The 16,712-nt window shown below is 43.5% G+C and overlaps 2 protein-coding genes across 6 annotated transcripts in view; one reads left to right on the top strand and one right to left on the bottom strand.

Moving 5' to 3' along the window:
- LOC112263149 (transmembrane protein 258) overlaps positions 1–1,590 on the top strand; it is a 3,659-nt gene extending 2,069 nt beyond the window's left edge. Inside the window, exons 3-4 of the mRNA XM_042320165.1 lie at positions 43–172; positions 1,316–1,590. Of these exons, the coding sequence (XP_042176099.1) occupies positions 43–169 (127 nt within the window). The 3' untranslated portion in view covers positions 170–172; positions 1,316–1,590. The remainder of the gene's footprint in view (positions 1–42; positions 173–1,315) is intronic.
- A 1,542-nt stretch (positions 1,591–3,132) lies between these two features.
- On the bottom strand, positions 3,133–8,671 carry LOC112263221 (transmembrane protein 138). Of its 5 annotated transcripts, XM_024439390.2 has the most exons (7): positions 8,527–8,670; positions 7,319–7,742; positions 6,027–6,115; positions 4,906–5,206; positions 4,597–4,768; positions 4,393–4,468; positions 3,133–4,140 (listed from the first exon to the last, which is right to left on the bottom strand). In XM_024439390.2, the coding sequence occupies exons 4-7, from the start codon at positions 5,031–5,033 to the stop codon at positions 4,028–4,030; spliced, it is 489 nt and encodes a 162-aa protein (XP_024295158.1). In that variant the 5' UTR covers positions 5,034–5,206; positions 6,027–6,115; positions 7,319–7,742; positions 8,527–8,670; the 3' UTR covers positions 3,133–4,027. The 5 variants fall into 5 exon arrangements, with proteins under 5 accessions (XP_024295158.1, XP_024295238.1, XP_024295078.1 ...); XM_024439470.2 differs by lacking the exon at positions 6,027–6,115 and having other exon boundaries at positions 4,906–5,070; positions 8,527–8,671; XM_024439310.2 differs by lacking the exon at positions 6,027–6,115.
- Between the last annotated feature and the right edge of the window lie 8,041 nt (positions 8,672–16,712).

Raw genomic sequence — 16,712 nt, 5'->3', positions numbered from 1 at the left:
AGCGTTACCTGTTTTGTTTTAACACCTTAACTTTTCTCTCAGCTACGAGGTAACGTCCACTAAATACACCAGAGACGTATTCAAAGAGCTGCTCATCTCCCTGGTGGCGTCTCTCTTCATGGGCTTCGGTGTGCTGTTTCTGTTACTGTGGGTCGGCATCTATGTCTGACGGGTAAGGATCATGGCGACTTGGATCGTTATAAGAAAAAAAAAAAAAACTCTTCTTTAAAATGTGGCTGCAGGAGCCTAGCGGTTAGAACGTTGGGACAGGAACCGAAAAAAGGCTGGTTTTAATCCCCGAACCGGCAAGGTGGAAAAATCTGCTGTTCATCCCTTGAGTAAGGCCGTTAACAACAATAACTGCTCCCTGGGCGCCATTTTTTAAATTTATTTTAAGGCAGCTCCCTAACCTCTCTGATTCAGAAGGGTTGGGTTAAATGTTTCAGTTGACTAGGTATCCTTGTTTGTGATTGCTGCAACAAAAATGAATGGCTCTTTTCGAGGACATGTAACGTTTTCTGATTCTGACAATGACCCATAAGAGTTGGCAAGATGTCTGGAGACGTGTGCAAACACTCAACAATACAAACCAGAACCATTTAAAAAAAAAAAAAGAGACTCACGTGATATGACGTTATCATAAACAGTGGCACAAACAGAGCGTGTGACGCAAGAGGCTGCAAGAATCACACCGGTAGGCTACTGAGATCGCGGCTGTCTCTAGCGACGTGCTATCTGCGTGACAAATCTCAAATAGTTGTGCGTCTAATCTTTGTTCCTTGTCATAAATCACCCTTATGGTCATGTCCCTAGATCTACCTTTTTAAAGTTAACTCATTCACCATAGTGTTTTGTCTTTTCTTCTCCCTGTGTGTGTGTGTGTGACTGTGTGTGTGACTGTGTCTGTGTGTGACTGTGTGTGACTGTGTGTGTGTGTGACTGTGTCTGTGTGACTGTGTGTGTGTGTGACTGTGTCTGTGTGACTGTGTCTGTGTGACTGTGACTGTGTGTGTGTGTGACTGTGTGTGTGTGTGTGTGTGTGTGTGACTGTGTGTGTGTGTGTGTGTGACTGTGTCTGTGTGACTGTGTCTGTGTGACTGTGTGTGTGTGTGAATGTGTGTGTGTGACTGTGTGTGACTGTGTGTGTGTGTGAATGTGTGTGTGTGACTGTGTGTGACTGTGTGTGTGTGTGTGTGTGTGAATGTGTGTGTGTGACTGTGTGTGACTGTGTGTGTGTGTGTGTGTGTGTGTGTGTGACTGTGTGTGTGTGTGTGTGTGACTGTGTCTGTGTGTGTGTGTGTGTGTGTGTCGTTAGATTGTTATATCCATACAGAAGAACATTCCAGTGGAACAGGAGAAGGACAGGAAATGGGCTCCACTACAAGATGGTTATGGATTGGATTGCACTGACAAGACAGTGGGGGGGGGGCTGTGGATCACTGACGGGGGGGACGGCTGTGGATTGGGGTGACCTTTCAATAAAGAAAAAAAAGCCATTTGTACAAAAACTGCATAGTATTTTTTTTTCTGGTGAAATTTTTTGACAATTCTTCTTGACTTGCTGTTTAAAAAAATAAAAAATAAAAATGGGATTGTAGCATTGGTGATACTGTCCCCATAGTATGCTGACCCAGAGGCATCTTCAAAGTAGACTTGTGTTTACAATTTACGCTGCTAACCTATTGCTTTCATCAAGTGTCCCGTCCAATCAGGGAGGAGAGGCAGGAAAGGAAGCGGTTTAGAATCGAGTCAGTCAACTACAACAGAACAGACCACTGACTAATCTTTCGGAGGGCGATGAGGAAACATGGCGTTTGTATGAAAACCCCTCGTAAGTTCATCAGGCAAATGACTTTTTACAAGCGTCCAATAACTAATAAAGCTAGACATTTTAGACCTAATGACCTGTATCCAGGGGACCTGAAAACATTCCATCCCATGGGAGACGTAGTGCTCCATGGACAGAGGATGTAGTTGACATACACACTAACCTGTTGGGTTCTGTATCCAGGGGACCTGAAAACATTCCATCCCATGGGAGACATAGACGTAGTGCTCCATGGACGGAGGATGTAGTTGACATACACACTAACCTGTTGGGAGTGCCAATGGGGGTTCCTCATGAGTTTCAGGTCTTGGGTAGGAATGATGGATTATAGGTCCAGCCATGTTGTAGCATACCGCTTTACCGTATATGGTTTTTACTTTCCAGAAGAAGAGTTTTGAATCCACTGTGAAGGACACGGCTATACTATTGAGGGGAGGACCTTTACATTCACCTACTGACTTGACACTCCTCGATCACTTATCTATTTCCGGGTCACATTCACCTGACTGACTGACACTCCTCGATCACTTATCTATTTCCGGGTCACATTCACCTGACTGACTGACACTCCTCGATCACTTATCTATTTCCGGGTCACATTCACCTGACTGACTGACACTCCTCGATCACTTATCTATTTCCGGGTCACGGAGCAGAGCCGGACAGAGGATGGGTCTTATGCCCAAATGACAATCTCATTGTATTGAAGCCTGTGTGTCAGTGACTGCAGTTTATTTGGGACTGTTTTGATAGCGTAACTAGTAATATTCATAAAGTGGTGACTGGTCAGGCCTAGATCCTAACTGTAAGGCCACTGGCTGTACCTTCAACAGACCACAAGAGGCTGAGAACCACAGGTTACAGATCTGTCTTTCTAAATGTAACATACAGCAGTATATAAGGCCCAGGGGGGTGAATTACATTTCAGAGCACTGGGACCTATTTGTGGAGGCTATTCTGTGAGAAGTGGTGCCTTAAAACCCAGATGAATCTTTGGAGGGAAAATATTATTCCTCACTCTCTAGCCCAGTGCTGGATGATCAGCCTGGTATTTTATAGCCTGAAATCCAGATCTGTTTTATGCTAACATTCCACTCTGCAGAGAAGAATAGGAGGAACTCCCCAAATACAGGTGTGCCAAGCTTGTGGCGTCATACCCAAGACGACCCGAGGCTGTAATCACTGCCAAAGGTGCTTCAACAAAGTATGGAGTAAAAGGGTCATATGGACACAAGAGTGGAATGTTAGCACAGGTCTGGATTTCAGGCGAGCTATTCTGTAGTTAAATGATGTTATCGTCTTAGTAAGTGGGGTTACTTCCTTTATGGTTTGACCATTTCAAATTCAGATGAGTTAAGAAAGAAAACAAAATCCACAGAGAACCGCCATTTTTTAAAAATAAAATAAAAAAGATATAAAAAGTGTTGGATTGAAAATTCTAACTTTGAAAACAAATATCCATCAACTTTGTAAACAGCACATCTTATCTACAGGACAAACTGAACCAGAGGCTCCATTCAATGTGTAGTGCAGAAGATCAGCATTATAGCGTAGACTTCCTTCACGGTAAACGTTGCTCCCAACAGGAAATGACCTTGATGCTACAACACAGACTGGATTGAGTTGAGCCCCAGGACTTCCCCTCTCTCACCTGAGAGGGAACCAGTAACAACTCTTATACACTGTTGTTTACAGAACCAGGCGTGCATCCCAAATTGCATTCCATTCCCGATTTAGTGCACTATATTAGGGAATAGGGTGCAATTTGGGATGCTATATTTATTCCATCTTAGTAAAAACACTAAATTAATAGCTGTCATTATGAATGTACTGTTTTAAAAAAATGTATCTGCCTCAGATTGTCCTTTAGTGTCTTGTATACTTGTTACAACATTAGTCCATATTCGTGTAGTGTGGTACATTGACTTGATCCATCCTGCTGTACAAACCCATTGCAGTTTCTCACTTTTCCGTCAGCTCCATCCTAGCCCAGTCATTTTCAGTTGGGCAAACCGTTTTGAAGCAGGAAAACAATAATGGTCATTTCTTATTGGACAAGGACAGGGAGTCCCTCCCTGTTTCAGTTTCATGCCTAACGAACATGGCTCACTCAGGCAAGTGAGTCACCACAGAGCCTGGCAAGCCTCGCCTGGTAATAAGTCCTTTGGGGGTGTAATTGTTCCTTCCGTTTCCTCCTTCTCACTGACGAGCTCTGACGAAGGCATCCCTCAGCCAGACAGAGTCCTGATACAGCCGCGGGTCGCCCAGACACTCTGCTGTCCGTTTGTAAACGTAGAAATACAACACTGCAGCTGTGGAATAGAACAACAAGTTACACGACTCACAAACTAAAATAAACCAACATGTGGTTTAGTATTAGTCTCGTGAAAACCGCTACGTTAACTAAGTAGTCTCGTAAAAACCGCTACATTAACTAAGTAGTCTCGTGAAAAGAAGCGACCCACTTATTACGCCTCAACAGGCCGATACACAAGGCTGAATAAACCTAAGTCATGCTTGCAAGAGACCAGTGTGTGGGTCTTTCTTTTCATCAGAGAACTTACCAACCCTCTGGAAGACGAAGAGGACACGCAGGCCGTTCGTCCAGATGAAACGATTCGATTCCAGCCATCTCAGGTTCTAAAAAAAAAGCAAACAAAATAATAGCAGACGTGATCAAATGTTTATAAAAACTCAACAGGTGTGAATGTCATTTTTCTGCTGACAGTTACTGTATAATCCTTGTGTGTGTGTGTTTCTGCACGTACCACTACCCAGCAGTGAAAGGAGATGCTGAGGGTGAGGTAGATGGCAGACAGCACCAGCAAGCCTTTAAACCTCTCCAGTAGCAGAGAGACCAGACCGACCTGGAACACGTACGTGTTGAACATCATCAGCAGAATGATGATCACGTTGAACAGGATGGCTATATCCTGGATACTGGAACACACAGGTTATAAAAACACAGTTACAATCCCAGTAAGAACATCTAACAAAATGTAAGTAAAATAACTAGCTATTAAATATAATGTTTTAATAACTACAACTACAAATAACTACAAAAACAATGTACATACATGAACAGCACTAGCTGGATGACGGGCGCTGCCCTGAGCAGCTCGCTGAAGGAGTTGACGAACAGGTCATAGGTCAGCAGACCCAGCTGGACCAGAAGGACCAGCGAGTAGTTGTTGGTCTGGAGCATGCTAGGGGGTAAGTCTGGCTACATAGCCCAGGAACACCTGCACACAGCTGGGATTAACTTCACACGTTCACAGCCTCTAGCTTCTCCGTCTCCGGCTGCGTTTACAGACAGACCAAGTAGGATTTTTTTTTCTCTCTCTCCAGTAATTGGTCTTTTAAACAATCAGATCAGCTCTGAAAACAGATCAAAATAAAAATTGTTAAACAAATAAAGCCGAATTGGGCTGCCTGTGTTCCTCCGTAGTGACAGCTATCAGAGGGGACACTACGACTAAAGCTACAGTTAGCCAGCTGCACATTCCAGCTCAGGCTTCATCCGTACTACAACGGTGGATATTGCTAGTCCGCCTGCTGCTAACGCTAGCAGACTTATAACTGCGCTTGCGTGGTTGAACACCGCACTCTTCATTGGGACAAAATGTTGAAACGTCAAGCCAAGGGGAGAATCAGTGCTGCTAAGTCGAACACAGAACTCTTCATGTGAGATAACGCTGAGACATCAATCCGCAGGGGAAATCAGTGCCACATTTTTATTTTATCTTACAAATTCAGCAGGCTACGGTGTGAAATAGGCTTTTAGAAATGCCTTCTTTATTTTATGACTTATTGTTAACGTCGTCGGTGGTGATGTGCTTCTCAATGCACAAGCACCTTTTCAGGGATGCAAACGGGTGAGGGACCAAAAAAGGTGACACTTTTTTTTTTGCGCTGAAACATGCAGAAAAAAAAACCCTGCTAGGAGGAAATGCAGGTTTTAACTAATTAAACAACACAGAATATGATCTACACAATCTTTCAGTCTCTGTGTGTAAAATACAAAGTGGTTCGTGTTGAACCGAACTCATAGCTAAAAAAAAAATGTAAACAAAGCAATCGAATGTTATTTGTTGCCTAGACTTCACTGCAAATGACACTCAAAGTCTTAAGGAGAAAAAAAAAAACATATTTCCCAAAGAGGGAAAGTGTGTGATGTTCCTTTCATCTCCATAGTTACCTCCAGCTTAAACCAGGCCCAGCTACACTTCATCCCTGAATCCACTCATTCAAACAAGCAACACTTCATTTTCACTTAAATCTCTCAATCTGAAAATTAACCACACATTGTAGAGGATAAACATTAGTTAAGATAGTGGCAAATTTCCTTAAGTTTGTGGTTTGAGTCAAATACATTCCGTGACACATGGAATCAAATACTTACTATGGAACAAACTTCACGTCAGGATAGGCAACAGAAATTAATAAGTGTGTGTTATATTAAACAAAGGGAGTAATAAACATTTCAGAACAACTATGACCGAGTTATTATTCTTACACTTTAACAAAAATACTAGTTGAATAAGACATGGGAGAGATGACGAATTTTGTCAAAGACATTTATTTATAGACTAATACAAAATCAGTAGCGGATTTAGGGGGTCCCCCGGTGCGGCACGGCGCTGATATGGGGGGTTCGCCCAGGGCGGCATAAAAGCTAGAACCACCACATACACCTTGAAACAAATAGCCAAACCGAAAACTGCAGACAAAAAATGCTTTGTTCTTAACTGACTTGCCTAATAAAATAAAAGGTTTTTAAAAAAAGACCTCTTCGTTATCGTTCAGGGGACGCGCTGCTGTAACTGGCAAGCTGTCTCTCCAGAGCTGATGCTGTAACTAGTAAATTGGTTGCCTCGGCTTTGCATTCTGTTGTTATGCAAACGATTGGCTGAGTCTTGGATACAGCCAGTATTGCGCCAAACGTGCATCACTTGTTCACTTACAGCCAGTAGTGATCCAACCCCCCCCCATCCCAAACCTTTCTCATTGGTTCTACACGAATCACATAGGTCACCTATTTTGGGATTCAAAACCACGAATTTTGCCAAAAGGTGACTAGTTTGCACCCCCCCTCCTCCCCACACCAATCGATAAAACAATTGTATTAAGTCATCTGCAAGTTGTACTGTGCGTGAAGTTTAAAATGCATTCTGTTATTACTAAATATGTAACGTGATAGATATTTTAACATGAATATATCTTTAACACACACAAAAAAATATTGATTAATAAAATATTTCATATCGGTTGTCTACCTCAAATGAAGGAGATGAGCCTCAACTCGTGGCTCAGACACTTCATTCAGGATAAATGGAGTAAGCCTGCCTGCAGTTTAGCACTGAAGGACTTGTTGCCGACATTAAAATGTACCTGGCTAAAAGGTGAGCCACTTTTGAGGAACCGGTTATTCTGAGTTGAACTCAGAGTTGACCAAAGTCACCTCGCTAACTCCTCAAACCACATACTTACTATAGGGCTCTGGATTTCAGTCCGTCGACCCTCCGGTTGCTAGCCCTTCAGGCTACCCGTCTCCCCACCTTGAGCCTGGTAACCAGCTTTACTTTGGTTTCCACAATCCACTGATGTTTAGATGCCTTTAAATCTTCATTTAGTATTAGAAAACATTCATTCAACTCCTAATTACAGTCAAATTCAATGTTCTGTTAAAAAAAAAAAAAAAAAAAAAAGTCCTTCCATCTTCTTTGTTCCTGTGCAATTTCACCAGTGTTCAGGGACGTAGGCTGTGTGCTTGTCATCCAGGCAGAGAGCCCTTCAGTCCTAAATCTGCTGGTAGCCAAACTGAACAGATGGGACTGGAGTCACTTTGAGATGAGAATACAAGACAGGTTTTCAGCTTCATCATGATCTTCCCAATCTAGCTATCTAGTCCTCCCTGAAATGAGATGTGAAGAGTTGTTTAAAATGGTTGGTTTAGGTTTGGAAAAGGATTCTGCCATATGGATTTAAAATGCTAAAAACGTCTTGACAATAGTATTTCAGAGCTAAATATAACCTAACCATTCTCCCTGCTGTCATCCCGTTCTTCTGGTCAAGAGCCAAAAGCGCTGTGTAACTAGTTAACGCAAAGTAGTGTGAACTAAACCTGTTACACAGGTAAACAGCCAAGGAGAGGTCACGGTAAGGATTACAGATTAAAGAAAACGATGTGCCAAATGGCATCCTATTGACTAATGCAATTATTTCGTAGTCACGCGGGTGTCTGTGTAGTAGACACCACTCACCGTCTTGTCGTTTCTTGGCTGCCATCCTTTCTAAACTGACGTTACGCCAAACTAATTTTAGCTGACTAGCATCAAACGTTGTTGTGGTTCACATGATCTAGGAATCAGAATCAAGCCTAGCGAGAGCCAAAAACAAAACACTTGGGCAGTTAACCTCACAGTTCTTACAGACGGACTATTAGCTAGCTAACTAGTTAAATCTTAAATGATAAGTAGTGTAACGTTAACGTTCGTAAAATACAATGCTGAGTTACAAAACGAACTTTAGCTAGGGACCCGAACAAATAGCAAGCATGCTAACGTTAGCTAGCTAACTAGCATGCGCCTATGAGGGGGAAAAACGAACAGTATTATATTCAACACTGTCATCGGCGCTGAAGTTTGCTTTTTACTACAAGATAAAACATAAAATAAAAAACGTATAATGAATGTTACCTTTTTTTTTACGGGTTGGACGAAGTATTGAACAGTCACCGTCGTCTAGTTCATTAGCTAGCTTAAGCCAAAGGCCGTGTTTGCTTTGCGGGCTTTTCTTCGAATACCATGGAAACGCCATTTCCGTGCTGAAACCCGGAAATAAATCCCCTCTCGTTCGTTCAGCCATCCCCATGGTAACAAGATGAATAGGAAAAAGAATAGGAGATTATTGGAATTAAAACGTCTACAACAAATACGGTCTTGAGGTTAACAGGTTTAGGAGATCGTATACGTTTTGTTTTGTTCTATGAGATAATAGCAGTCAGTTAACGTTACCTTAATGAATTATGAAGCCTTTGTGTTTTTAATTTTTTTTAATTTTTTTTACATATATTCTTTAAAATGCACAAACACTAATATTAGCCGATGAAGATTCTCATAGAACAAAACGTATAAAATACCCTAAGCCTGTGTTTACCACATACTTTATTTTCGGTATTTATTTCTCCCCGTAACCTTTAGAGGGGGAATACCGCCCTCTCCATCCTGGTCATGGATAGAACGAATACCGATTTTTGTAAAAATGTACGTCATACTCCCGTTCACTCTAAACGAGAGTTTGTGATTGACACAGCGTCGTATTCTACAAGACTGTGCTTGATTTCCACAGAAACACCTGTTGGCTACAATTCGCCAATAAAGACACCGAGCACAACATTACATAGTCATTTTGCCCTCGTAGAATTTAGAGGCCGTGTGTGGAGGTTCTGAGTACTGCTGTTTTTCTGTTCTACTTGACCATTATTGCACCCACCTGGTGTCTCAGCTCTACCAGTCCGTGATTGGAAGAATTTCAATATTTGTATTTCTTTTCATACACTAACTGGCCACCAGATAACAGAAACTATAGCAATACAACTGAAGCAATGGAATAGCAATAACTATAACGTTAGCAATGGGAATATAGCCTGAGAGATACAAAGTCATTTTTTGACTTTTTGGACTGATCCAATGAACCATTTTATTTATGTTCAGTATTTTATATCAGTTCAGAACTGTGCACTCTCCTCACACAATAGCATTCACTGCAATAGCCACTGTAAATTGGAGAGGGCAGTTAGATTAACAAGAATTTAAGCTTTCTGCCAATATCAGATATGTCTATGTCCTGGGAAAGGCAAATAGTCAGGCTAGCCATTTGATTAGCTCTTTAGAAGCCTCTTGGACCTAGACTTGGCGCTCCGGTGCCGCTCAGTAGCGGAGAGAACAGTCTATGACTAGGGTGACTGGAGTCTTTGACCATTTTTAGTGCCTTCCTTTGACACCGGCCTGGTATAGAGGTCCTGGATGGCGGGAAGCTTGGCCCCAGGTGATGTACTGGTCCGTACGCACTACCCTCTGTAGTGCCTTGCGGTCGGAGGCTGAGCAGTTGCCGTACCAGGCGGTGATGCAAACAGTCAGGATGCTCTTGATGGTGGAACCTTCGCTCTCCTAATATAAAGTTCAATCCTCTCCACCCCTCTCCATTTCTTCTCTCCTCTCTTTTTTGTCTCCTCTCCACTCCCATACATTTTCTCACTCCTTTCTCTGCTCCTGAAAAGCAGATGGGATGTTAGACCTACCCCCTATGCACTTGTGGAGACGTTTGGATAGGCGTAAGTATTATGATAATGGCTGATATAACCCTAACCCTTGTTTGTTTGGTTAGTGTGTAGTCCTAGATGTGTTTTTACTATGGTGTTTTGTATGTTAGGATGTGTTATGTATATTTAGAACTTTGAACATTGTTATCGTCAGAGTATAGGGACATTAGTTACTAAGGAGACATGAGGGGTGGAGCCATAATGAAGCTTGGGGGAGGGGCTGAGTGCAGGGAAAAACAATAATTTGTGACAGTACTGTCGTGCATTTGGCTATGCCCGGATTAAGTGATACGACATGCTATTCTATAAAATAATTTCTCCGTAATTAATATTACCTGATTAAGCTAATCATGTAAATAATTAACTAGAAAGTTGGGAATGTTTATAGAGAGAAAGAATGTTTATAGAGCTGTTATCTTCCGAATAAACTCTTAAAGACCTGGTCATCTTTTACATCAATAGCAGTCAATATTAATCGTCACCTTATTTCAGTCTCATCTGAAAGTTGTAAATTCTTGGTTATCTTCACAAACCCTGGCTAATAAGTTGAATCAGCAATATGAAATTTGGTTTAATTATTTATTCACTAAATATCTAAATAATCAGACAGAATTACATCTGCACAGAATGAATCATACCTTGATTACAAATTGTCATAAAGGAAAACGTCCCTTGCGGACGGAACAGATATGACAGCTGGTTACACAAAGAGAGGGGGTTGGGTTTGAGTGAAAGAGCGGGAAGACTGAGGAGCAAAAAGGTTTTATGTCTCTATCGGGCCCTGGGCAGCTATGCTATCATAAATACAGTATCTTATGCACTCTAAATAACCGCCCATTTGAAAAAGGAAAATGCAATAAATATTTAATCTGAGCTTCGGTAGATTGGTCGTAGATAGAAGGCTGGGTGGTCCAGCATGTATCTCCGGTCCTCTGAAGAATGTCTAGTGGTGAACTGGACCGTGGTGGAATGGATACTCTGTCCGTCCTCTCCTAGCCCACGTCAACAGTTGCTGCGCTTACGCAACGGCTAGAAGGTATCACTTCTTTAGTGAATAAGAGTTCAAAGTTCATAACAAGTTGCCATACTTTAAGCTCATGCTATATTCTGGCTGGTATAGTCGAAATTCATCCTTTCGGTGTGTTGACCGTCAACTTCACGTTGAGATTCGATACTAATTTCGTTAGGTTCCTGTCATTCACCCAGAGCTCACGCTGAGGTTGGCTTAGTTCTGTAGGTGATCTTGTCCTTTTTAACACGGGGACCGCAAGTCCTCACGTCCTTGGAACAGGAAGTTGAATTTTCGTCAACGGGTTTATATAGTGGTCAAAGAAGGGCGTGTTTCATAGTTTACAACCAATGTCTGTTCACTTGGGCGGGGCCTCTGAGTGAGCAGAGTTTACAACCAATGTCTGTTCACTTGGGCGGGGCCTCTGAGTGAGCAGAGTTTACAACCAATGTCTGTTCACTTGGGCGGGGCCTCTGGAGTGAGCAGAGTTTACAACCAATGTCTGTTCACTTAGGCGGGGCCTCTGGAGTGAGCAGAGTTTACAAACAATGTCTGTTCACTTGGGCGGGGCCTCTGAGTGAGCAGAGTTTACAACCAATGTCTGTTCACTTGGGCGGGGCCTCTGAGTGAGCAGTTTCTCTATGACAAACCGTTCTCTCATTTAAGAAGCAAAAAATTACATTTCATAGTTTAATATTTAAACATTTAAATTGCACAACAATTCCACGTGAATCTGATAACTAGAATGTGTCGACTTTCCAAGATACAGTTTATGTCATCCTGTCATTCGCAGTAATGTCTCAGACAACAACTGATCTGAGATCATATTCATTGAGTACCAACGCATATTTTCAACTGGTTGGATTACCGAAATATGGTTCCGTTTCCCACCTTTCGATGTTACCAGAATCTCTATGTTACAAAGTCTTTACAAGAGTCAACTCTATAGAGTAGAGAGAGAGAAAAGGGGAAAGGTATTTATGGGGGTCATAAACCTCCCCAACAGGCCAACATCATGACAGGACTGATAAGAGGAGAATCAGTTGAAAGATCATATCACTTAGTTCCCTGTATAGCAAGAAAGATGCAATGTTTAGAGATAAGGAGGAGACTCCACCCAAAGTGGGGTATGAATAACCACCACAGGGGATGTCTGACTCTGAATTACAGCTGTGTCGATCCTTTGGGACGAATAAACTTGGTTTAAGCTTCTCTCATGTCCGTGAGTTATTTACTCTGAAAATTAGAATTTAACAGTGTGTTAACGCCCACAGATGTTCCTTGTTTTAATCTTACCTTGTTTTAGCTCACCTTGTTCTACCTCACCTTGTTTTGGCTATTAGTCCAGGGGGTATAGGCTACTAGTCCAGGGGGTATAGGCTACTAGTCCAGGGGCTATAGGCTACTAGTCCAGGGGGTATAGGCTACTAGTCCAGGGGGCTATAGGCTACTAGTCCAGGGGGTATAGGCTACTAGTCCAGGGGGTATAGGCTATTAGTCCAGGGGCTATAGGCTACTAATCCAGGGGGTATAAGATACTAGTCCAGGGGTATAAGCTACTAGTCCAGGGGTTTAAGCTACTAGTCCAGGGGGTATAGGCTACTAGTCCAGGGGCTATAGGCTACTAGTCCAGGGGTATAGGCTACTAGTCCAGGGGCTATAGGCTACTAGTCCAGGGGGCTATAGGCTACTAGTCCAGGGGCTATAGGCTACTAGTCCAGGGGGTATAGGCTACTAGTCCAGGGGGTATAGGCTACTAGTCCAGGGGCTATAGGTTACTAGTCCAGGGGGTATAGGCTACTAGTCCAGGGGCTATAGGTTACTAGTCCAGGGGGTATAGGCTACTAGTCCAGGGGCTATAGGCTACTAGTCCAGGGGGCTATAGGCTACTAGTCCAGGGGGTATAGGCTACTAGTCCAGGGGGTATAGGCTACTAGTCCAGGGGCTATAGGCTACTAATCCAGGGGGTATAAGCTACTAGTCCAGGGGTATAAGCTACTAGTCCAGGGGGTATAAGCTACTAGTCCAGGGGGTATAGGCTACTAGTCCAGGGGCTATAGGTTACTAGTCCAGGGGGTATAGGCTACTAGTCCAGGGGCTATAGGTTACTAGTCCAGGGGGTATAGGCTACTAGTCCAGGGGCTATAGGTTACTAGTCCAGGGGGTATAGGCTACTAGTCCAGGGGCTATAGGTTACTAGTCCAGGGGTATAGGCTACTAGTCCAGGGGATATAGGCTACTAGTCCAGGGGGTATAGGCTACTAGTCCAGGGGGCTATAGGCTACTAGTCCAGGGGGTATAGGCTACTAGTCCAGGGGGTATAGGCTACTAGTCCAGGGGGTATAGGCTACTAGTCCAGGGGTATAGGCTACTAGTCCAGGGGGTATAGGCTACTAGTCCAGGGGGTATAGGCTACTAGTCCAGGGGTATAGGCTACTAGTCCAGGGGGTAGGCTACTAGTCCAGGGGGTATAGGCTACTAGTCCAGGGGTATAGGCTGCTCTGCCTTCTTAACATCAGGTCATTGATTCAAGCAGTAGAATCAGATTTTAAAAAACAGATGAAAATACACCGTATGGAACAGCGGGGACTGTGAAGAGACACACACACACACACACACACACACACACACACACACACACACACACACACACACACATGGATATTTTAAATATGTGATGGTGGATTAGTGGTCTGAGGGAACACACTAAATGTGTTGGGTAAAGTGAGATGAAATGTAATGTCTTGTAATATTTTAAATTGTATATAACTTCCTTGTTAATGTTGCTGGACCCCAGGAAGAGTAGCTGCTGCCTTGACAGGAACTAATGGGGATCCATAATAAACCCCAGGAAGAGTAGCTGCTGCCTTGGCAGGAACTAATGGGGATCCATAATAAACCCCAGGAAGAGTAGCTGCTGCCTTGACAGGAACTAATGGGGATCCATAATAAACCCCAGGAAGAGTAGCTGCTGCCTTGGCAGGAACTAATGGGGATCCATTATAAACCCCAGGAAGAGTAGCTGCTGCCTTGGCAGGAACTAATGAGGATCCATTATAAACCCCAGGAAGAGTAGCTGCTGCCTTGGCAGGAACTAATGGGGATCCTTCATAAATACAAATACCTTTATTGTGCATTGTTGTAAACATTAATTAACTTACCATTTGTGTTTCCCTCTTCTTATCACTCGCATGTTTATCTTGGTTCTCCTACCGACCACCGGGAAGGGGGATCCATCATAAGGAACATATTTGAGTTTCATATTCCATTCACCCAGTTCAATGTAACATCGATTGGTTTAAGCTACTACATGCTACTCTAATTTCCCCTGTACCCATCATGAGGTTGCTACAACTCAGACTATGAATTCAAAGTAGGTGCACACAGGTGGAGAGAAAGATTTGAGGGGACAGACAGTGACAACATGGACAGACATTGACACATTCAATACCGCTTTGCACACTCTTGCATCTAGCTGACCTAAGGTGAAATCATTAGCCCAACATTTGCCAACTAAAGTTTCTATTGGACAAATAAAGGTATGTTTATCCCACGTTTCGTTCCGTTTGCTTCCATTTAAGAAATGTTTTCCAACAAAATCAGTCAGAGTTAATACATCCCTGATCACACGCAAACAGTTGACTTTCATTTTTTAACTAGGCAAGTCAGTTAAGAACAAATTCTTATTTTAAATGACGACCTAGGAACAGTGGGTTAACTGTCTGTTCAGGGGAAGAACGGCAGATTTGTACTTTTTATTTTTTATTTATTTTTTATTTCACCTTTATTTAACCAGGTAGGCTAGTTGAGAACAAGTTCTCATTTGCAACTGCGACCTGGCCAAGATAAAGCATAGCAGTGTGAACAGACAACACAGAGTTACACATGGAGTAAACAATTAACAAGTCAATAACACAGTAGAAAAAAAGGGGGGAGTCTATATACATTGTGTGCAAAAGGCATGAGGAGGTAGGCGAATAATTACAATTTTGCAGATTAATAACACTGGAGTGATAAATGATCAGATGGTCATGTACAGGTAGAGATATTGGTGTGCAAAAGAGCAGAAAAGTAAATAAATAAAAACAGTATGGGGATGAGGTAGGTAAAAATTGTCAGCTTGGGGATTTGAACTTGCAACCTTTCGGTTACTAGTCCAACACTCTAACCACTAGGCTACCTGCCGCCTCTACTCTCTAACCCCTAGGCTACCTGCCACCTCTACACTCTAACCACTAGGCTATCTGCCACATCTACACTCTAACCACTAGGCTACCTGCCGCACCTACTCTCTAACCCCTAGGCTACCTGCCACCTCTACACTCTAACCACTAGGCTATCTGCCACATCTACACTCTAACCACTAGGCTACCCTGCCGCCTCTACTCTCTAACCACTAGGCTACCCTGCCACCTCTACACTCTAACCACTAGGCTACCTGCCACCTCTACACTCTAACCACTAGGCTACCCTGCCGCCTCTACACTCTAATCACTAGGCTACCCTGCCGCCTCTACACTCTAACCACTAGGCTACCTGCCACCTCTACACTCTAACCACTAGGCTACCCTGCCACCTCTACACTCTAACCACTAGGCTACTTGCCACCTCTACACTCTAACCACTAGGCTACCTGCCACCTCTACACTCTAACCACTAGGCTACCCTGCCACCTCTACACTCTAATCACTAGGCTACCCTGCCGCCTCTACACTCTAACCACTAGGCTACCTGCCACCTCTACACTCTAACCACTAGGCTACCCTGCCACCTCTACACTCTAACCACTAGGCTACTTGCCACCTCTACACTCTAACCACTAGGCTACCTGCCACCTCTACACTCTAACCACTAGGCTACCCTGGCACCTCTACACTCTAACCACTAGGCTACCCTGCAACCTCTACACTCTAACCACTAGGCTGCCCTGCCACCTCTACACTCTAACCACTAGGCTACCTGCCACCTCTACACTCTAACCACTAGGCTACCCTGCCACCTCTACACTCTAATCACTAGGCTACCTGCCACCTCTACACTCTAACCACTAGGCTACCCTGCCACCTCTACACTCGAACCACTAGACTACCTGCCACCTCTACACTCTAACCACTAGGCTACCCTGCCACCTCTACACTCTAACCACTAGGCTACCCTGCCACCTCTACACTCTAACCACTAGGCTACCCTGCCGCCCCTACAGTCCAACCACTAGGCTACCCTGCCACCTCTACACTCTAACCACTAGGCTACCCTGCCGCCCCTACAGTCCAACCACTAGACTACCCTGCCGCCCCATACAAACAGCACGTTGTATTCCTTCCCGCATCAACGCTCTCTCCTCCTCTCACCTTTTCCCTCCACTTCGCTTGTGGACTTCAATGTACAACACATCAGCTGTCTGAGACCAGGCAACAAAAACCTTTCCAAGTTAAACCTTCATATCATGACCGCAGCTAGCTCACCATATTAGCTAAAGTAACGTCATAGTCAACATAGTAATGATGCCTTACAGTGTAGTAATCAGTTTAGCAGTTTAGCAGCTAACATAG

The sequence above is a fragment of the Oncorhynchus tshawytscha genome, linkage group LG01 (genome assembly GCF_018296145.1).
Source record: "Oncorhynchus tshawytscha isolate Ot180627B linkage group LG01, Otsh_v2.0, whole genome shotgun sequence".
Taxonomy (NCBI): Eukaryota; Metazoa; Chordata; class Actinopteri; order Salmoniformes; family Salmonidae; genus Oncorhynchus; species Oncorhynchus tshawytscha.
Note: the sequence above shows the minus strand (reverse complement) of the source record. Positions and strands in the feature narration are given on the sequence as shown.

Bases quoted from the DNA above. Each gene is read 5' to 3' on its own strand.
- LOC112263221 (XM_024439470.2), bottom strand. From the start codon at position 5,033: ATGCTCCAGACCAACAACTACTCGCTGGTCCTTCTGGTCCAGCTGGGT. The intron at 4,469-4,596 runs GTACGTGCAGAA...CTTTTTTTTTAG, and splicing joins CCTTTCACTGCTGGGTAGTG to AACCTGAGATGGCTGGAATC. The intron at 4,141-4,392 runs GTAAGTTCTCTG...TCTATTCCACAG, and splicing joins CTTCGTCTTCCAGAGGGTTG to CTGCAGTGTTGTATTTCTAC.